At 36.6% G+C, this 21426-nt stretch overlaps 4 protein-coding genes across 5 annotated transcripts; all 4 read left to right on the top strand.

Annotated features, from left to right (window-relative positions):
* Positions 1–4218: 4218 nt before the first annotated feature.
* LOC110860974 lies at positions 4219–6206 on the top strand. Its single transcript, XM_022110094.2, has 2 exons — positions 4219–4983; positions 5530–6206. Exons 1-2 carry the CDS (start codon positions 4653–4655, stop codon positions 5874–5876), a joined length of 678 nt encoding a protein of 225 aa, XP_021965786.1. The 5' UTR covers positions 4219–4652; the 3' UTR covers positions 5877–6206.
* A 2432-nt stretch (positions 6207–8638) lies between these two features.
* Positions 8639–10058, top strand: LOC118439471. The gene is made up of 2 exons (XM_035860795.1): positions 8639–9197; positions 9486–10058. Exons 1-2 carry the CDS (start codon positions 8768–8770, stop codon positions 9830–9832), a joined length of 777 nt encoding a protein of 258 aa, XP_035716688.1. The 5' UTR covers positions 8639–8767; the 3' UTR covers positions 9833–10058.
* A 1769-nt stretch (positions 10059–11827) lies between these two features.
* On the top strand, positions 11828–15170 carry LOC110860960 (zinc finger protein 268). Of its 2 annotated transcripts, none has more exons than XR_004837437.1 (8): positions 11828–12006; positions 12158–12226; positions 12302–12334; positions 12410–12661; positions 12741–12821; positions 13266–13569; positions 13975–14385; positions 14846–14978. XR_004837437.1 is itself a non-coding variant. In XM_022110082.2 (8 exons), exons 2-8 carry the CDS (start codon positions 12187–12189, stop codon positions 14967–14969), a joined length of 1167 nt encoding a protein of 388 aa, XP_021965774.1. In that variant the 5' UTR covers positions 11828–12006; positions 12158–12186; the 3' UTR covers positions 14970–15170. The 2 variants fall into 2 exon arrangements, 1 of the variants encoding a protein (XP_021965774.1); XM_022110082.2 differs by having other exon boundaries at positions 13975–14307; positions 14846–15170.
* A 1775-nt stretch (positions 15171–16945) lies between these two features.
* On the top strand, positions 16946–21330 carry LOC118439441 (thyroid hormone receptor beta-A-like). The gene is made up of 5 exons (XM_035860746.1): positions 16946–17182; positions 17249–17736; positions 18157–18340; positions 18752–19021; positions 20492–21330. Exons 1-5 carry the CDS (start codon positions 17069–17071, stop codon positions 20969–20971), a joined length of 1536 nt encoding a protein of 511 aa, XP_035716639.1. The 5' UTR covers positions 16946–17068; the 3' UTR covers positions 20972–21330.
* The last annotated feature ends 96 nt before the right edge of the window (positions 21331–21426 follow it).

The raw sequence follows: 21426 nt of genomic DNA, 5'->3' as shown, positions 1-21426 counted from the left end.
CGGTAGAGTCACGCAGGTAAAGATTTCTCGGTGTTAAGGTTGCTTATTACTCCTTAGTATTAAAATTTTACGGTTTGTAAAAAAATGATACCAATATTATAGAGAAAACTTTAATACCGGGTTATTACTACACGGCATTATTTATAAATTCCACGTTAAATAGTACAGTCATATGCATATGAATACCGCCTGGTATTATTTTAATACTGAATTTCGAAGAGTGTATTCATGCAAGTATGTAATTTGAATAATTTTGACATTAAAATATGCATAAAATCGGGACTCACTATATGTATTTAATTAATTGTTGAAGATTTGAAAGCCTCTTTTTAAGGTAATAAACTCGACTCGAAATTATTAAGTAGCTTCAGCTACTTTATGTGAAGACTTTGTCTGTCTGTCTGTCTGTCTGTCTGTCTGTCTGTCCGTCTGTCTGTCAGCAGGATATCAGGAGAACGGATCGAGATAATCGAAATCGGTTTTCGCCATCATACATAGGACCCCAGGGGGAGGATCCTATCAACTTTTTGGGGCAACCGGACCACACCCCCTTTGGCGACAGGGGGTGTGGTCGGGGCAAAATGAGATTTTTAGTGCAATTTAATCTATAGGTGAAATAGAGTAAAATTATGTGTTCCGGAGTTGTGCCACACCCCCTCGGCGCCAGGGGGTGTGGTTGGGGTAAAATGAGATTTTTAGTGCAATTTAATCTATGGGTAAAATTAGGTGAAATTGAGTGAAATTAAATGAAATTAAGTGAAATTAAGTGAAATTAAGTGAAATTAAGTGCTTCCCCGATTGTGCCACACCCACTCGGCCCCAGGGGGTGTGGTTGGGTCAAAATGAGATTTTTAATGCAATTTATTCTATGGGTAAAATTAAGTGAAATTGAGTGAAATTAAATGAAATTAAGTGAAATTAAGTGAAATTGAGTGTTTCCCCGATTTTGCCACACCCCCTAGGCGCCAGGGGTGTGGTTGGGGCAAAATGAGATTTTTATAAAAAATTAATCTATAGATGAAATAGAGTGAAATTAAGTGTTCCCGAGTTGTTCCACACCCCCTCGTCGCCAGGGGGTGTGGTCGGGGCAAAATGAGATTTTTACAAAAAATTAATCTATAGGTGAAATAGAGTGAAATTAAGTGTTCCCGAGTTGTGGTGGGACCGTTTGGGGTGAAGTACGTCTGAAGCTACTTCCGTATGCGCGTTTGCGACGGTTTATTTCTCCTTACAAGAACACCCTTACGAGTTTTTACCTTCGTTCAAAAAAAATTAACCTTGACGCATTGTAAATAAATAATTTGGGGACAAATTCACCAGCGGAACTTTGTACTAGTGTTCTATTGTTGGGTAGCGAATAGCGATAAACGAGACGTTTTGATACCAATGGGAAATATGTAGGGTGTCTATTACTAAAGCCAAATTGACCAGGGCAGCGGGACAAATGCACTTTTACCTTCCACCCTATATAAATATGCAGGTGGGAAATGGGGACAATGGAAGAAATGGGAAAAACCCTGGTTTAGTGCAATCCGAAACAACTTCTTTGAAACTAAAGATTTTCAAAAAAATTTGACTCCATAAATCCTGAGGAAGTAAGTTGATAATACGAACAGTTCAATTCGCGCAATCTCTACATATGTACAGGTAATTAACATAATTTACGTTTTCATATAAAAAAAATTTGGAAAACCAATTAAAATTGTTCAAAGGTACGCGCATTACATCCATATGAAAATTTTCAAAAATTCATGGGGATCACGAATATGAAGTTCAATTACGAAAATATTGATTATTAAAAAAGTTAGCTCTTCCCATAACTATTTAAACGCATTGGGGGACCAACATAAGTATTTTTCTATTTTGGACGATAAAAACTATTTTTCCGGCTCGATTACAAGAAACAGGATCACTCAAAATAAAAATTTGTCGAATCAACACCGCTGGTGTCAATATATGTATGACTTAACCACCTTGGTTACAATGTTGAATCCGAGTTATGATGATTTTGATACCGGTAGTTATAATGTTATGACCGGACGGAAAAAATTCATTACTACTCGGAATCACAATTGTAACCAAGGCGGTTAAGTCATATATTGACAACGTTTTGTTTTGAGTGATTATACCTTTACGCAAACAATTGATCACAGATATGTATGTAACCATGTTACTTTTGACTTTACTCCTGCATACATATATTTAAGTTGGAATGTGACTGGTATCATTTTGTCACAAATTATCACACTACACAATATTCACTTACAAATATTATGGACATATCTGCATAGATAAGCTCACATACATACCTACAGTATAGGCGGGAAGTCTTTCCACCCTCATAATCTTTTCACTTAAGGCGTTGTATTTCTCGAGAAGCTTGAGGAAATGAACTGCAATTTTGCACAATTACTTATCAGGATGGAAGGTTTTCAGAACCATACTTTGGATAACGGCGTGGCACAGGAAACGACAGGGTGAAATTATATACAAAATTCCGACTGGAAAAAAGTCTTTCCACCCAGACTAAAGTTTAATGCAACATTCATTTTGAATTTTTGTTTCTTATGGAATAGTCAAATTGGCATTTGGAATGTTCACCCAGGTCCTCTAGGAAGGCAATAACACCTCTAGCCGTCAACACAAAAATTTAGATTGTGCATGAAGTGTCTAAATTCTCCAATTCAAATTTAACAGCATCCCCAGTCCATTCGGGTTTGATAATTTTTGGTACGAAATTTTTAGCTTCACAATTGACAACAAATGTTCATTAGCATTCCGTCAGGTGATTTTAGAGTACAATCCAACAATTAAATCTCGTTTGTTGTAAATCAACTCCTCAAAAACTTTGATCTCTGCTTAAATTCACCATCCCGTTTGAAAATAAAATTGTCACCACACGGTAATTTCTTGCGTCACCATCAAATTCGAATCCCTAATGTCGCAACAGTAGTTGGGGTCCATGATTCTTTGATTATCTCAGAATTTCCGACGCTCTTCCACGACATTCACGCCCATACCTTTCGGTTTCCACCCCAATGCTTAATGGTTTATTTACGGTACTTAGATTTGTCTGTATCTCTTGGTCATCTCCTTATCCGAGTGACCCGATCTGAACCAAACAAGTTTGTCTTGGTATAGTCGCTCCATATTATACATTTCCAGTCTTGAATGTATCAACTTCGATACTTTTTAGCCAATTTCATAACCCTGATCATATGGGCCTAGGAAATAAATGTTTTTTCCGCACTGCTGGGTCTTTAAATCCAACTTATTCTACATAATTCTTTACAGTTCGCACAGAAACTTGAAGGTTGTAGTCTTCCTTCGTTTCCAGCTAGTTTTTGGTGCTGCAACCGAGGGTTTAGCTGAATTGAGAAGAGGATGGCGTGATCGATCCTTGGGGCCGTAATGCTTGGCCGTCGATAAGCTACGAATTTCGCCGCCGTACCAATTTTTTTGTACTTTTGGACCATTCTGCCAACTATGTACTTCTTCACGAGTAGTTTATCATAAATTGCTTGGTATCAAGACCCCTCCTCACGAAATTTTACGACGTCTTGCCCAAGATCTGTCACAAGGCGATTTCCTCTCATTATGAGCTAATATTGATAACAAGCAATAAGTTGAGCATTATACAAACGTTATTTTTCAAAGAATGGTATATCCCCTGGTGGGTGGAGAACAATTTTCAAGAAAGTTTTTAAGATTTGCACAAAAAAAACGAAAATGTCAAAAGGTGGAAAGACTTTTTTCCAGTCGGAATTTTGTATATAATTTCACCCTGTCGTTTCCTGTACCACGCCGTTATCCAAAGTATGGTTCCGAAAACCTTCCATCCTGATAAGTAATTGTGCAAAATTGCAGTTCATTTCCTCAAGCTTCTCGAGAAATATAATGCCTTAAGTGAAAAAATTATGAGGGTGGAAAGACTTCCCGCCTATACTGTACTTATATGTATGCAAATGCGTATTTAACTCTTGTTAAATTTACACCCACTTATGTAAATAATAGCAAACTCTGTAATCTGTAAATTGTAAATATTAAGCAAAAAGTTCCCATTTATACATACCTATGTTAGAAAAAGCGAGTCGGATCGTTTGATTTAAGATTTATGGGCTAAATCTGCCCAAATTATCTGAAAAAAAGTTGTATATAAGTGGGTCATGCTATGCCTTAGACTAACAATTGGGGCGCAAGCCATATTCAGTCCAGAGCATTTTTTGACAACCTTCGTTTAGAAATGCAACTCTTAAGCTGCTATTAACAACATTTAATAGCTTGGAACTTGCGCAGATGCGAAAAATTCAACAATCCGTCCGCGAAACGCGCAAGAGCTGCACAGATTTCGCCTAAAAACTTAGCATTTTCTCGAACTTGTGACGCCAAGGACTTGCCGAAATTTTCGCATCTGCGTATTTAAGTTCCGCACCAAATGTTCTTTTTAAACAGTTGGTCCTTTAAAACAAAGTTCGTAAAAAAATAATCTGGGTTGAACATGGTTTGCGTCCCAACTATGGTTATTCCGAGTGGATAAGAACGGACCCCTATAAATAGGGCGGATTCTCCAATTTACATATACATACATAGTTCTCACTCTGCTGCAAATTTCGTTGCAAAAACAATTTCGAAAACACCACATCAAGATTAAAATGTTTTTCGTCCCACTTTCAAGGATGGGCTTAACTCCCATCTTGATTCTAATTTTGGGCGTCATCTGCTCTCAAAATTTGGCGTCTGCGCAAGAGTCCACCAGGCCTTTTCCGCGGGCCTGGGATTCCTGCTCCTCCAGTAATTCCGCGTGTCCCCAAAATTTCTACTGTTCCGATGACCGGTGCGAGTGTCGGGATGCAATTTACAAGAGAAAGGATCACGATCTCCGGTCCTGCCAGACCATAGTTTCCGGAAGCTGCGAGTATGACGAGGAATGCGTGAAAAATTCGTTTTGTAACACAATCACGCGGACGTGCACGTGTCGCCCGGGTAAGAAAATAATTACAAATTTCTTCTTACAGAAACTTTTAATTGTACATATTTTCTATTTAAGAAATAATAAATGTCTCATTCGCACAGCTCAAATCAAGCTTCCTTAATTACAGTTAAAATTAAAAAAGAAATTTAAATCTCTCCATTCTTCTTAACATTCGTAAATTTAAATTATTACAAAAAACCGGAATAATTGATTTCAATTAAACTAAAATCAAATTTTAATCCCTCGAGTTAGACTTTAAATATTTCAAAAATTCTGATTAGTAGAACTAAACATTTAAGAAGTATATACTTCGTTTTTTTTCTAAACTACGTTTTTTTTTAAAAAAAAATTCTGAATAAAACGCTAAATTAGACAATTTTTTGGTAATCATAATTTGTTAAATATTATTTTACATTCTTACAAAAAATCGGATTTATAGAGTTTAGGTTCGTTATTTGAAAAACAGTTACTGAAAATTTCCTGAAAATCGCGTTTTCCACAAATCTTAAACCACAATGTTGTTCACAAAGTTCTAAATTAAATAATTTAACTTTCAGGCTCTCTACCCACGCCGATGGGAGAGTGTCGCTTCGATGTCGGGGTCCCTTGCAACTTTGAGAGCATCGAGCGGGAATGCAACCTTTACGAAGGGCTGTACTGCATCGAGGGACGTTGCGCGTGCGCCGATAGCTCCTTAGTTTACGAGCTTGGGGCGGGCTGTCGCGCACAGGTGGGCGCCTTGTGCGGGAAAATTCTCCTCTCGTGGGAGGGATTCAGCCAATATAACAATGGCGTGGATCGATTCATCAGGGAACGCCCGGTCAAATGTGGGCGTGGTCTGAGGTGTCCACTGGACGAGGGAGACTTTTCAGAAAAAGGAATTTGCGTTGAGAATACGCCTTAAATTTTGAAATCTAAATTTTTCCCAGCAAAAAATTATTTACTGTGAATTAATTAATTAATTTGAGGTATTTATTTGAGGTATTTTTATTTATCAAAAAAAAAGATAATTTGTGTGGAAAATAGTGAAAATACCCCTTAAATTTTGAAATCCGAATTTCAATCTTGCGAAAATTATTTACTGTTAATTCACTAGCGTGAAGTATGCAATAAAAAGAGAATCTACGTTTAGAATACGCTTTAGATTTTGCAACTCGAAATTACATCTACTTTAGTTTTAAGTTAAAGTCAGAGAAAAATCAAAGCACACATAATAAATACATGTTCATCAGTATTTAAATATTTGTCCTTAAACCTTCTTGCGTCATGCTTCGGCAAACATTTGTAAAATAAACCACTAACTATTTAGAGGACCAAGCGTCAATTAATTGGATTGAATTAATTACCAACCAAACCAAAGCAAATACATCGTGGCTATAAAGTTTCTGATGAGGGGAACTATAGGTTGAAATAATTGTTATTTTTGCAGGAAACAAATTTTATTAACCAAATCTTTTATGGCATGTTATGCATCAGTATTGTGGGTATCCTCCAGACGAACATGCATGTCCTGGGATTTTATCCTGAAAATTTATGACATATTTTCCAAACGAATTTTGGGAAATTTGTTTTAAGTTTTTTGAAAATGTTCAGTCAAGGAAGTACAATCGCATGGAACTGATTCGTCGGACGCCTGGATTTTGAGTCTAGGTCATAAATGTTCTATTCGGTTCAGTTTCGGGCTGTTCCGGAGCCGCACCCACTTTTCCAAAGACAATAAACCACCTCTACTCGAAAAAGAGAGTAGGAGCATCTGAATTGTGGGCTGGTGATCCATCCTGTCAATGCGGAAATTCTTTCGAATTTGGGAAACGTTGCTTAGTCTCCATAGTATCGAAGTATACTGACAAGATTTGGTTAGAGTATAAGGGTCGGTCTACGTTATGACCAACTAAAATGACGTCCAGTATCTTCGCGCTTCGATAGCAGAGCCAAATACAAACCGTTAATGGTAGTCATTTTTTTGGCAGCTTCTTCTCGTGAACCCAGTTTCTCTTCATAATTTGGTACCTCGTATAGTGAGGATTCATCACAGGATGACCATCGATTCAGGTCTTATATGTTACCAAAATAATTCGACATTTTTCTCTCGCGGTCAAATTGCCGTTTTCCTCAAAAAAGTTGGAAAAATTATATGGACGTTGAATATTTTTCTCCAAAAAAGTGTTTTGTTGGGACCCCTGAAAGCGAAGTGACTCTGCAAACTGGTTTTAGAAAATGCTGGGTAACGAAACGAAAGATAGCCTACCAAAATTGTTAAAATCGATCTATGAGATTTTGGACTGCTTAACCCTTCATTGTCGAAGTACTAGGTTTTCGGCACATTCATTTTAAAATCTTATTCCAAATCATGTCTAGGAGTCTGGTGGATCGTCCCATACGAATTTGATCCCATATTTACTTTCGGTTCATCCACAACTTTACTCTATTTTAGGAAATCCAAAATTTTCAGGAAATTTATGAATCTCCTTCTCATTCATCCAAATGTCCGGTTATTTTTATAATTTTTTCCACAAATGAAGATAAACGTGTGGGGGATATTATCCGAAAAAATTAGATTCGAGAACACAGCAACAAGAAAGTTTCAGCAACTTTTGTGGGCGGGTGGGACAATTTTGTATGGTCATCAGAAACTTTATGGCCACGATGTAGAGTAAAAACTGAACAACCAGAGTGAATTGAATCTTGTTCTGACGTGCTGAGGTGTGACATTTGTTCCGACAATTATCGACCAAAGTGCACGTAAAGATCGTCCCATTATTCAATCTAATCAGAGAAGGGTTATTCATACGGGATTTGCATAAATTTGCGGAAATGTAGCATGTCTGCATTGCATCGACATATGTATGTAAGTAAAGGGTAAGATTATCCGTTTTTTTAGGACATATAAATAAGAATCACAACGTCACAATGCACGTTCCCCTACATGTATTAAACATTTCTACAATTTTACAAAACGGTTTGGGCAACTTTTACACAGCTGTTGCGCAAATTTTATACAACCATTGGACAAATTTTATACTACCGATGGGCAAATTTTATACAAGCGTTGGGCAAATTTAACACAACCGTTGGGAAAATTTTATAAAACCTCTGGGCAAATTTTATACAAGCGTTGGGCAAATTTAACACAACCGTTGGGCAAATTTTATACAACCGATGGGCAAATTTTATACAACCATTTGACAAATTTTACACAACCTATGGGCGAATTTTATACAAGCGTTGGACAAATTTTACACAAGGTTGAATAAAAAAGAGGATTACAACAATTGGGTAAAATTAATCCTACATACTTATGAACAATTTATCCACCCGTTGTATAAATTTTACCCAATTGTTGTATCATCCTCATTTTTTATTCAACCTACCTTGACTAATTTTACACATTTTTATTTAGGGTGTATGTACATACACACATATGTACAAATGCAACGTTTAAACCAGACTGATGTCATTTTGACCTCATTCCGTCACAAATTATCGCCTTGATATGATTATAAACTTATTTTTAAGTGTATAGTTATGTATTTATGTAACTATTACTCATTCGTATTTGAAAAAAGTGACTCAAATTATTTGATTACGCAACTATGTGCTGAATCATCTCCAAAAACATAATTGGGTCGTGTCAAACATTAAAATCACATTAAACTAAGAACAATGCTAGATAAGAACTTATCATAATGGATGGTTCGCTACACATAAATAGGAATTATTCTCCACTCTTTATTCCTCAGTTTGCGGCAAATTTCATTTTCAAAATACCAAAAACTTTTCTTAAAAAACTTCAAAATGCGGCCCAATTTATCTTCTAGAATAAATTTCAATCCCATCTGGTTCCTACTTTTTTGGACAATCTGCTCCCACAATTTTGCATTTGGACAACTAACGTCGACGACCACACCCGGCGTGACGACGACCACTCCCGGCGGGACCACGACGCCCGGCGTGACGACGACAACGCCCAGGGCGTCGACGCCCGGCGAAACGACCACGCCTTTTCCCCGACCTTGGGATTCCTGCTACTCGGATAATTCAACCTGTCCGCCAAATTTCTACTGTTCCGATGACCGGTGCGAGTGTCGGGATGCAATTTACAAAAGAAAGGATTACGATCTCCGGTCATGCCAGACGATCGTTTCCGGAAGTTGCGAATATGATGAGGAATGTGTCAAAAATTCGTTTTGCAATACAATCACGAAAACGTGCACGTGTAGCCCGGGTAAGAAATTCAGATTTTTGGATTAACTTTCGTATAATCCAAATTCGGTCAATAAATTTCAAGTCCTCAATTCTTCTTGAAAACGACAAATTTAAATTATCACAAAAAATCCAATCTTAATAAATTTTTTTGTTTACATATAGTTCAAAAACGTAATTTCTTGCCTCTTCTTGAAAAATTTTATTGATTTTAAATGTTAAATTTTAAATTTTATTTTACTTTAAAATTGTAATTGTCGAAAAATTTTAAACCCTCCTGCTTTTCTAAATTCCATAATTTAATTTTCAGGCTCGCTGCCCACCCCGCTGGGAGAATGTCGCTTCGATGTCGGGGTTACGTGCGACTTGGAAAGCATCGAGCGGGAATGCAACATTTACGAAGGGCTGTACTGCATCGAGGGCCGCTGCGCGTGCGCGGATAGCTCCTTAGTTTACGAGCTTGGGGCGGGCTGTCGCGCACAGGCGGGCGCTTTGTGCGGGAAAATTCTCCTCTCGTGGGAGGGATTCAGCCCAACGTACGGCGGGACGGATCGGGTCATCGTGGAACGCCCGGTCAAATGTGGGGGTGGTTTGATATGTCAACTGGACGAGGGAGACTTTACACAAAAAGGAATTTGCGTCGAGAATACGCCTTAAATTTTGAAATTCGAATTTCTCCCGAAAAAAATTTACTGTTAACTAATTAATTATTTAATTTGAGGCGAAATATCATAAAAAAGATAATTTGGTTTGATAATACACCTTAAATTTCGAAATCCGAATTTCACTCAAAAACTATTTAACTAAAATAAAATTGGATGTTGATTGTAAAATAATGTTATCCATGATTTTTTTTCTAGAGTGATAAAGCCAAACCTGGAAATTTTGAAATTCTAATTTCATCCCGAAATAATTTATTTCTGTAGCGTCCACTAAAAATTAATTCCCTTCGGGCTAAAATTGTAGTTAAAAATTTAATTAAAAGTCTGCATGAAAATTTTAAAATATGTAATAGCTTAAGAAAAAATCATGCAATATATAAATTAAGGTTGATTAATTAGCATTACGAATTTTAATATAAATTAAAATTATAAATATTACTGGATTTATTACATGATTTTTTTTCTATTCATTGAATGCAAATATGCATCCAGCTTCACTCAATTCCATAAAAAGACGTGCAGCTATTTAGCCGCCAGCCGCCGTCAAGATGGCCGCCAGCCGAACTCAAGATAGAAGCCAGCCGCTCATCCGTCAATTTAGCCGCCAGCAGCCAGCCGCCATCAATTTGGCAGCCAGCCGCCAGCAAAAAATTCTCAAATTTCCCCAAATTAAACTTATCAAATTACCCCAAATTAAAAATCTCACATTACCCCAAAATGAAAATCTCAAATTACCCCAAATAATTAAAAATATTATATTACCCCAAATAATTAAAATCTCAAATTACCCCAAATCATTAAAAATCTCAGATTACTCTAAATTAAAAATCTCAAATTACCCCAATACTTAAAAATCTCGGCCTTATCTCACTTTCCCCCACGGCGGGAAATTTTTTGTGTCAAATAATATTATTGGGGTAAAGTAGGTCATCGATTATTATAATTGTGCCAAATATTGTGGTATTGTTCGTTTTTAAGCGAGCGAAGCGAGCAAGGTTAGGTTAGTTTTACTAGGTACGCGGAAAGCGTTGCTATTCTAGCTAGCAGTCCTAGGTATCAGTCCTAGCTTGCAATCCTAGCTAGCAATCCTAGCTAACATTCCTAGCTAGCAATCCTAGCTAGCAGTCCTAGTTAGCAATCCTAGCTAACATTCCTAGCTAGAAGTCCTAGGTAGCAATCCTAGGTAGCAGTCCTAGCTAGCAGTACTTTTATTTTTTCACGGAAAAAAACTTGGAAAAATTTTCGAAAATTTTTTCCTCGAAATTCTACTCCCCAAATTGGGGTTCGTTCTTTATTAGCGAGCGAAGCGAGCAGGTTAGGTTAAATTTGCGTATACACGTGTGTCCTAGAAATTTGCGTACCGTGGGTCCTAGAAATTTGCGTACCGTGTGTCCTAGTAATTTGCGTACCGTGTGTCCTAGAAATTTGCGTACCGTGTGTCCTAGAAATTTCCTGAAAGTCTGAAAAGTGCATCAATGCAATAAAAAAGTGGTCCAGAAGGATAGAATCCGTAAGAATTCAACCCTTCTGGACCACAAAAAAAAGTGGTCCAGAAGGCTAGACCTCAACCTCTAGGTAGCATTCCTAGTTAGAAGTCCTAGCTAGCAATCCTAGATAGAAATCCTAGCTAGCCCTTTAGGTAGAGACTAGAAATCTCATGTCACCCCTAAAAATTTTCTGCCATCGGGGAAAGTGAGATAAGGCTGATAGTTTTAAGTACTGGGGTAGTTTGAGATTTTTAATTTGGGGTAATTTGAGATTTTTAATTTGGGGTACTTTGAGATTTTTAATTTGGGGTAATTTGAGATTTTTAATTTGGGGAAATTTGAGAATTTTTTGCTGGCGGCTGGCTGCCAAATTGATGGCGGCTGGCTGCTGGCGGCTAAATTGACGGATGAGCGGCTGCGTGCTATCTTGAGTCTGCTGGCGGCTAAGTTGAGCCACATCATAAAAAGTCAGTCTCAACTTGCACAAAAACCGGCAAAGCTCACTCTCATTCCACTACCATCTGCTCGTCAAAACAACAAAACTCAACTTTGGATAAATTTGTATATTTAAAATTTAAAATTACAATTTTAAATATCACACTCACGTGTTAAATTAATTGAGGTAAAATTTAACACCGAGTGTATACCCTGCTCTCATTACAGGATACAAAGTTATCTTAAAGTAAGTAATTTCTCAAAAAATCTCTTTATTTTCCACTCAAGTTTTTGTAAATTCAAAAACTATTTATTTAAAACGCAGAGAATAAATTTTACAAGTATATCACCTTTCTAAATGAATAGAACCAATAAATAAATTTCCACTTTTTTTGCAGAGTGGAAACATCGCCACTTTATTGCGAAAATGGAAACGGTTAATTTACACAGCGAAAATTCTCCTGAAAGTATGTACATATTTTTAAAAATACAAAATTTTAAAATATTTCCACCAGAAATAAATATTCCTAACGTGTAAATAGGTCGCTATCAAAACTCCGGTATGGAAAAAGCAAGTAAGTATTTCAAAAAGTACAAAATTTGCAAATATTTTCACACAAAATAAATTTTGCTAATAAATCAAAACCCAGGTCTGGATAAAGCCCACAATTATTGCTTCTTGTGCGAATCTTTACTTCAAAACCCTTCCTCCCCGTCCCCCCTTCTCGCGAAAAAGATCTCTCTGTGCAAAAAATTCCTCCAAGAAATTGGCGATACGGAAGAAAAAAACTACGCAAAATCGTGTCCAACTTGTCTTCACGAGGTGAGAAAAGTGTGGCATCTAAACCTCGCAATTATCACAGTCAAACAACAAATCACTGCAATTCTAAAGAAACGGAGAGGTACTTAAATTTACATAATTAATTACGCTTTAAAATTTTGCTTAATTGTGTACAAATTTTATTTTCTATAAAATTTCAGCCTGCAGAAAACAACAAAATCCAGTAAAGACACCACTTCACCATGAGACCGTTAAAATTAAAGACGACGATTTCACTAATGGTACGTAAAATTAGTTAAATTACTTATGCAATTATCTATTTAATTTAAAACCCAAATCAAATAAACACAGGTTTTAAATTTTAGCAAGTCACGTAATTCTTCCCTACTAATTGGATATTCACAATTTCGTGAAATGAGTTTCATTTCGCGAAATCATTTCGTTTCGACGAATTCCGCATGCGGATTCGCCGCAAAAAAAGAATTTTCGTGTCCTTCTGCAAATATTTTGCGAAATTAAATCTCGTTGCAAATTTACCATTTTTTTCAAATTTGCATTTTTGTGTACATTTAGAAATCTGGCACTTATCAAAATTCAAAATTACTTATCAATACCAGTTTGACAAAGTCCGATATGAATTCACCTTAATGTTATATGTACATATTGCTTGCAAATTTTACTTGCAAACTTAGCAAATTTATCAAGGAAGAATTTTGATATTTCAGATCAAACCACTCGCAATTCCAACCGTGCAGAAAATTACGCCCATGAAGACCACGACGACACGTCCCCCACCACCACCACGGCCCTCACGCCCTGCGTTAAGATCGAGACGAGCTCATCCTCCTACGGTATGGACGCTGTCGACGTGGTGGACAGCATTTTCGTGGGTGGCGCCAAGAACGGCGACATTTTCGCAGAAAGTGACGCCATCGATGACTCCAGCGACCTGAATGACGACGATGATAACGACACCAATTTCATGGAGTATGAAGACGTCGAAGTTATGCCCACATTTCAACCGGCCAGGTATGTAATTTACATAATTAGCTTAATCGAATTAATTCGCAAGCTTCGACGACATGTCAAATCTTCACTATATTTGCAAAAATTTACAAAAATCTCACCTTCCTCAATACGTCACATTTCATTTGTCAATTTACTATATACAAACTTTTGGATAAATATTCGCAAAATATGATTTCACAAATTTTAAAACCCAGTCGTGTCTTCATTCAATTTCGCAAAATTTTGCAGTAATTTTTAAATTTGCGCCATTTTGCGCTATACGCTTTATTTGGAAAAGTTGTCCCATTATGGGCAAGAGCTTGAAATAAATTATCCACTTTTTACATTTCTATTTCAAATTTCAGTAAAACTTGACAATTTGCAACTAAAATTTCGCAATTTATACTAATTTTGCAATTTTTGCAGCCCTGTCGTCACAACCTCGCCGGTGCATCGACGAAACCACCGCGCGCCCAGCCGCCCCATCGTCGCAAAGCACAAATGTCTCCAGTGCGAGCGCGGCTTTCCCTACCGCTTCCAACTGGCCGAACACGTGCGTTCCTTCCACGAGAAGATTCGCTACCCGTGCTCCGTCTGCGGAAAAGCGTTGTCCTCCGCGCGACACTGCGCCGCGCATGAGGCCACCATCTGCGGCGTCATCCATCCCGCCGCTTTACTCAAAAAGCTCTACGTCAAACTCCACCCTTGTATCGTGGTCGGCTGTACAAAAATTTTCGCAAGTTCGAGCAACCTCGGCATGTGAGTGGGTTTCATTTAAGAAATGTCACGTGGGTTCGATTTTTGAAATGTCACGTGGGTCCGATTTTCAATTGTCACGTAGGTCCGATTTTTCAATTGTCACGTGGGTCCCTTTTTAAATTGGGTCCGATTTTTCAAATGTCACGTGGGTCCGATTTTTCAATTGTCACGTGGGTCCCTTTTTCAATTGGGTCCGATTTTTCAAATGTCACGTGGGTCCGATTTTTCAATTGTCACGTGGGTCCCTTTTTCAATTGGGTCCGATTTTTCAAATGTCACGTGGGTTCGATTTTTGATGTCACGTGGGTTCAATTTCGCAGTCATTTGTAACTCGAAAAATTTTGTAACATAATTTTACAAAAAACAGACATGTCTTTGATCTGATTGGGAGTAAGTTTACAAAACTTTGTAAGTTAAAATTTTACGGATTTTACAATGTTGCGTAAATTGTCCCAGTAAAAATGTATCAAATCGATAATTCATTTTACGAAATACTTTACATATTAAGACAGGACTGAATTCTGTTCTTAATTTGCAGGCACGTGGCGTCCAAGCACGTGGGGGTTCCGGCATTCATCTGTTCCACGTGTGGGGTCGACTTCGTCACGTTACGGGATCGAAACAAGCACGAAATAGAGTGCAAAATTCGACCCAACGTTTAAAACGAGATTGTTCAAGGAGATACATACGTACATAATTATTGGTTATTTATCACCTTTAATTAAGTCCCCCTGTAGTATTATTTGTGTGCACAACTTTACAATTATAATTTGTACATGTTTAAATATATGAAATTAATGTAACAAACCGGCAAAATTTTACGAAATAAATAGTACATAATGTATGTATGTATTTTTGACATATATTTCTAACATTTTTAATACACAAGACTATGGACAAGATTTTTTAAAAGGAAGTATTAACACATGGCATGGCATCCGTTTTCCAATAATTTGACTGCGGTAACAACAAATTGCCTTATAATAAGTAATTACCTAAATACATACATATGTATATGTATTTAGTACCTCGGAGGGTAATGATTTGTCTCTGAATTTACGATTTCTCTGGGGTAGAGAAGTTACATATTTAGACTGTATTTACATATGCACATACATACAGAAGTTTTAAAGTATGTAAGCTTTTGTGTCAAGTGAGGTTAATTGTACATGCATACAATACAATCCATGAGAAACATACATATGTATGCACAAAGGTGCGGATCCATACATGCATAAATACATGCAAACATACATTCAAATAAAGTAGATATGTACTCCAGTATTTATTATAAACATACAACATTTTTTCCCCAAGTGGGGATATCAGTTGGACGATAATCTTTGTCATACACTCTTAAAAATCAGATAGTCAAATAAATACATATGTACATACTCGATATTTGACATGTAGTAAGGGGCCGTTCATAAATTATGTGTCATGAGAGAGGGGAGGGGTACACGATGGAACGAGGGGGTCGGAGTCTCGCCGTACGTCATGAAAACATGTTTACGCAGGCTAAATTCAGCAAGAAATAAACCGCGCGCTTTGAAAATTTCGGAAAATTAAAGTAAAATTTTTATGAAAGTTTAGAAAACCCCAAATTTGTAATTACATAAAAAAGAACACGGAACGTCGAGCACGTCTTACCTTAAAAAATATAATCTTTCATTTTTTTGGGGAAAATGAGACTTGTTTTACGTTACACAGAGGGAGGGGAAGGGGGGATAGTAGTGGTCTTGCGTTACATTCGTGTGACAGGAGTCTGAAGAAGGTCGATTTTTGGGTCACATAATTTATGAACGGTCCCCAACTTCTACCGGATTGGCAGCACATATGTAAACACTTTATTTTTAAATGGGGCGAAAACCATGGGGGGAATAATATACACAATTACTCAGGAGGGGAGCTTCACCACCTGCCCCTCTCAGATCTTGATGTGCTTTGGATGTGTGGTAGGGTCCCATGAGTGTACTATAACCCTGAAGGTTTGACTCCATGGCCACATTTGCGCCCGCCACACCCACTCAAAAGGATTAAAACCACAAAAGTTACCAACTTCAAAAATCCACCAAACATCCAATTTTGATCGGATTTTGATAAAATTTACATTTCTGTAATCCCAGATACTTGTTTGATCATATCCAGTAGCAATCTCAACTTTTTTGAAATTTTCGAAATTTTCGGGCATTTTCGGGCTGATGAATTATTCGAAAAAATTCAAAATTTCAAAAAAGTTGAGATATCTATTGGATATTATCACACAAGTATTTGGGATCACAAAAATGTCAATTTTGCCAAAATCCGAGCAAAATTGGATTTTTGGCGAGGGTTTGAACAAGAGAAAACAGGGCTTTTTTCGTGTTTTTGGCCCCTTTGCGTGGGTGTGGCGGGCGGAACTGTGGCCATGGAGTCAAACCACTTCAGGGTTTTAGTACACTCATAGGACACTACCACATATCCAAAGGGCATCGAGATCTGTGAAGGGCAGGTGGTGAAGCTCCCCTCCTCAGACCAGTAATAATTTAATGCAAATTTTCAAAGAGTGTATGTATGTACGCTCGCCCAAGGTCTCAAACCCAGCTGCCAATATGATAAGCACGAAATTAATAAGCTTATCACAGTTCGATCTGTTCGCTTCATACATACACAATGTCCACCAAATACAATTATTCTTTTGTAAGCTTAATTTCACAAAATTATACGAAATTAATTACTTATTTGTAAGCTTAATTTAATTACGCATTCATAAATTTTCACAATGCTAAAAGTTCAAGATAACATCGAACTAAAATCTCTCCCTGAGTCCAAAGTGAAGAAAAGGGCACCCAGAAAATCGAAAAAGCTCGAGGGACGAATTTTTAGGACAAACATGGTAAAAATTTCACTGATTAATAAATTTATGAAAAAAAACATGTTTTCAATTTTGATTTCCTTTCAGCCCTGCGGTGTGTGCGGGGACAAAGCAAAAGCGCAAAATTACGGCGGCATTTCGTGCAATTCTTGCCGGTCTTTTTTCCACTATTACGTCCTCCACAAAGTCCCGGATCCCACGTGCTTCCAACATCTCGGGGGAAATTGCAAATTTGCAAAAAAATGCGTAGTTGACAAACTTACGAGAAAAAAGTGCAAACCGTGTCGATTCTTTAAATGCGTCAGTATCGGGATGTCGCCCGCATGGGTGTGGCGGCAATACGAAAAAGCACAAGAAATTAAGCAAAAAAACGATCACGCAAATGTTTTATTTGACCAAAAGACCAAAATATTAAGTGATGAGGAAACCCAAAAAATTGAAAATTTATCCAAATTTTATCAATCTGCGTGCGAATTAATTCCGTACACTTTTCTAACACGGGCAGAAAACGAAGTCTTGACCTGTACAAAAATATCTTTGATCGATATTGGCCGATTGTCTACGGCGATTAGGAGGTGAGGAAACATCAGAGATATGAGATTACTCAATTGTTGTGGGATTAAGGATTAATGTTATTCCGGGCTTAGATTAATCCAGGATTAATTAAATAATTCAACTTGATGGGATTAAGAATTAAGGATTAATTCAAGATACTCTTGACTTTGGGATTAAGGATTAATTAATCCTTCTAGATTAGGGATTAATGTAATTTTTGTCTGCATTTAATAAATGCGAACAACTTAGGTACTTCTAATCATGGTAACAAATTAATAATCTAAACACGCTTTTAAGGTGGATTAAAGATTAGTGCGTAAAAATATGTTTTGGGATTAATTATATTCTCAATTAGCGAATTAGATAGTGAGAATAATTGTAATTAGAAAAATTCTTAATCTGCATCCAATTATGTGAAATTATGGTTTTTGTATCTTCAGGTTCGTCTGTTTTGCCAGAATGCTGCCCGAATTTGCGAATCTAAGTTTGCACGATCAATCAAACTTATTGAGGCGATCAGTCCTGGAAATGTTATTTTTGCGAGCTTTGATAACCTATGACATCGAAAACTGCAGGGTTGGTTCGTACACGGACAAATTTCCTGAAAAATTTCCCGTCCTCACGGTAACTTTAGCTTTCAATTTATATATTTCGCTTAAAAAACAAATAATGCAGATTAATCACAACTCGGTGAGGGAACGTCCATATATTACGTCATCATTTTAGTGGGTGGGTGGTTTTGCTCTTCCTATCTTTCCCATGTTAAAATTCCCTATCCCTTAATGTTTACGTTTGGTGGGTGGGTGATAAAATCGAGAATTTTTGATGACGTAATATATGGATAAGCCCTGACCATTTTTGGTATTAAATTTGTCTTGTCTTTTCAGTAAATGTTCTGCATTTCAAATTTTAAATTTCCTGTATAAAATTCAAATTTTGAATTTCGTAATTCCGTAGTTTCAACCAAATCAGAGTATTGAACTTCACATCGTAGAGTTGAAAAAATTCGTACATATTTATTTCAAATTTGAGCAGGAAGACGAATTTATCTCCGTAATTCCGAAGCACGTGGCGGAAATGTATTTCAACCTGTACAAAAGGATCCGAAGCATAGCCCCGGACGAGACGAGCATCATGCTCCTCATCCCACTCGCATTGTTCTCGGACTCCGGTGGAAATGAGAATTGCACAGATTTTGATGACACACATGCAATAAATTCGGCACAGGAATTGTATACTTCATTATTGGAGAAATACTTAACCTCAACGCAAGGAAGGGCCAAGGGAAGGTTGCTCTTTCCCAGGGTAAGTTTCTGCAAAGATAAGTTCCTGATTTTTTTAAATTTTAAAAACCAATTTCGAAATTTATTTGTGCATTACGAGTATAGTTTTTACAAAACGCTTCATTCATATTATTTAACGTTCCCCTACATACGAATTTCGATTTTGAATTTGTGTGTCTCAACTTTCCCTTCTTCAGTTTCTTCAAATGGTGATTTAAAAACCTGTCAATTTTTTCTTACAAAATAAGGATTTTAATACATAAAAAATCGGTTTTCGGTTTTTCCGGTTTTCCACACACCAAAACCGGTGAAAACCCGGTTTTTCACCGTTTTTCCAATATAATGTTTTGTGCACTAGACGGGTAGAAAAATTGAGTATGTGGGTATCGTAGGTTTAAAAGCCCTAACCTTAAAAACAATGGCCTAACAGATAGATTCACGAAAAATGTCAAAATAATTCAAAAATACATCTTCTCTAATTATTTGAGGAAATATATCCAAAATTAATGGATAATCTATTAACATAATATGAAGATGCTAATTAATTTTAAATATGTAACCTAAACCGAAGCCTTGTTTTATTCGAAAAATTATACGAAAGCACGTACTTCGATCTGAAAATACTACATTTGTAGGAAATGAGATAAAAAAAGAGATCATTGTGTCATTTTTCAGATTTTAACCCATTTGCAAGGTTGCGCATTTTTGGCGAATGCCTATACGAGCTACATACTTACTGTAACATTTGCACTAGATTTCGACCGGAGAAATTTTTATCTATTCATGGACAAGATAAACATTTTCTTAAATGCACGTATATATGTATTTGTACACATGGATGACTTTTCAAAATACGCATTCATACAATTTTCAACCAAACTTTAAGTTGTTAAAATTCTACAACTTCCTAGATTTTTGCACGTATATACATACCTACGTTCGAAATTTATTAGAAATATAATTTACGTAAATAGAAATTCAAAGTTTCTAGTATTAATTTATGAATGAAATACTGAATCGCTAAGAGGTTACAAAGTGTTATCACGGTGGGATACGAACCCACGATTCCCTGTTAATAATTTATGTAGTTTTTCAAATTCATTGCTTTTCATTTTGGTGATTCTTCTTGCAACTTCTTAAATTGTGTAAAACCCAAAAAACTAGCAAAACCCTGTTAAAAATTATTAAATAGTTTTTCAAAATAATTACAGGCCTTATTTTTAGGCATGATTGTTATCAATTTTGTTTAAATAGCGTCAAAACTCGAAAACTAATAACGTTTAAAAATTTACTATTTTTTAGAAAATCCGGTTTTTAGAATTTGTAAAACCGGTTTTCGGTGTCACCGAAAACCGGTTTTTCTCCGGTTTTTCCGGTTTTAAAAAACCGGTGTTGAATCCCCTAGTTGCAATTTTGATTTTTTTGTCCATGAATAACTTTAATATTTAAGAGCGTATCCTTTCTTAAATAACTTCATTTCCTACTTGAACAGTTACTCTCACAACTTGCCTCAATCACGGAAATCAGCCATCTCCATCAAGGCCTCCCCTTAAACATGACGGACGATCAAGTCGACAAAATGCACCAACATTTGCACCTCCTTCAAATGAAAAGTGGTGAAAGACGTGTCAATCATGAACCACCTTTTCCCGGAAATGGGACACCCTTCGTACAACAGCAAAGAGAATGCTGTAAAAAATTTGCCACCCTTGAAAAACCTGGGTTTCCAAAAACGGGTGGTTCGAATTTCCCTGCTTCAACACCGGAAACTTTGCCCTTCTTGATTCACACATTTGTCAATGTACCCGGTGAATTTGGAATTAGGCAAGATTATTACGAGAAGGGTGCGCACATCGGCGTCGAAAAAGCTCTGATGCGTCGAATGCCACAACTTTTGGCGTGTCCATGGGACTCTTTGGTCAACTCGGTGGAAAACCTGGTCATTTCAGACGTTCCAACGTTTGCAAAATGATAAATATTTAAATTCGTACATACAACTTATTTGAGTTTGCGTTATTCTGGATTTCGTACATTTACATAGTTTACTTATGTACATATTAATTTACTAATTTAACTAATTTATTAATTTACTTTATCTGCAAATGCGATACATATACATTTCGTCCAAGTATAAATTACGTAAATTTAAGTCTAATCAATCTATGTACATAATTCCAACACAAATTTATATTTATGTAGCAGGCTCACTCCTCCAAGGACACGAGCTAAAGCCTAATGAAATATGTATCGACTGTAAATTTTCACATTTGCGTAAATGCCAAAAAATTTGATGAACGTTATTCAAGCAAATCGCATGCATCATGCAATTAATAAAAAAAATGTTAAAATATGTATGTGTATTCTTTAAAATATATATCTACTTTTTGGCTGCTATATTTAACTGTAAGGCTGATACCTGCCCCTTCA

Source organism: Folsomia candida, unplaced genomic scaffold (assembly GCF_002217175.1).
Source record: "Folsomia candida strain VU population unplaced genomic scaffold, ASM221717v1 Fcan01_Sc036, whole genome shotgun sequence".
In the NCBI taxonomy this organism is placed as follows: domain Eukaryota; kingdom Metazoa; phylum Arthropoda; class Collembola; order Entomobryomorpha; family Isotomidae; genus Folsomia; species Folsomia candida.
Note: the sequence above shows the minus strand (reverse complement) of the source record. Positions and strands in the feature narration are given on the sequence as shown.

Bases quoted from the DNA above. Each gene is read 5' to 3' on its own strand.
- LOC110860960 (XM_022110082.2), top strand. From the start codon at position 12,187: ATGGAAACGGTTAATTTACACAGCGAAAATTCTCCTGAAA. The intron at 12,227-12,301 runs GTATGTACATAT...ACGTGTAAATAG, and splicing joins CAGCGAAAATTCTCCTGAAA to GTCGCTATCAAAACTCCGGT. The intron at 14,308-14,845 runs GTGAGTGGGTTT...CTTAATTTGCAG, and splicing joins AGTTCGAGCAACCTCGGCAT to GCACGTGGCGTCCAAGCACG.
- LOC118439471 (XM_035860795.1), top strand. From the start codon at position 8,768: ATGCGGCCCAATTTATCTTCTAGAATAAATTTCAATCCCATCTGGTTC. The intron at 9,198-9,485 runs GTAAGAAATTCA...TTTAATTTTCAG, and splicing joins AACGTGCACGTGTAGCCCGG to GCTCGCTGCCCACCCCGCTG.
- LOC118439441 (XM_035860746.1), top strand. From the start codon at position 17,069: ATGCTAAAAGTTCAAGATAACATCGAACTAAAATCTCTCCCTGAGTCC. The intron at 17,183-17,248 runs GTAAAAATTTCA...ATTTCCTTTCAG, and splicing joins GAATTTTTAGGACAAACATG to CCCTGCGGTGTGTGCGGGGA. The intron at 18,341-18,751 runs GTAACTTTAGCT...AAATTTGAGCAG, and splicing joins AAAAATTTCCCGTCCTCACG to GAAGACGAATTTATCTCCGT.
- LOC110860974 (XM_022110094.2), top strand. From the start codon at position 4,653: ATGTTTTTCGTCCCACTTTCAAGGATGGGCTTAACTCCCATCTTGATT. The intron at 4,984-5,529 runs GTAAGAAAATAA...TTTAACTTTCAG, and splicing joins GACGTGCACGTGTCGCCCGG to GCTCTCTACCCACGCCGATG.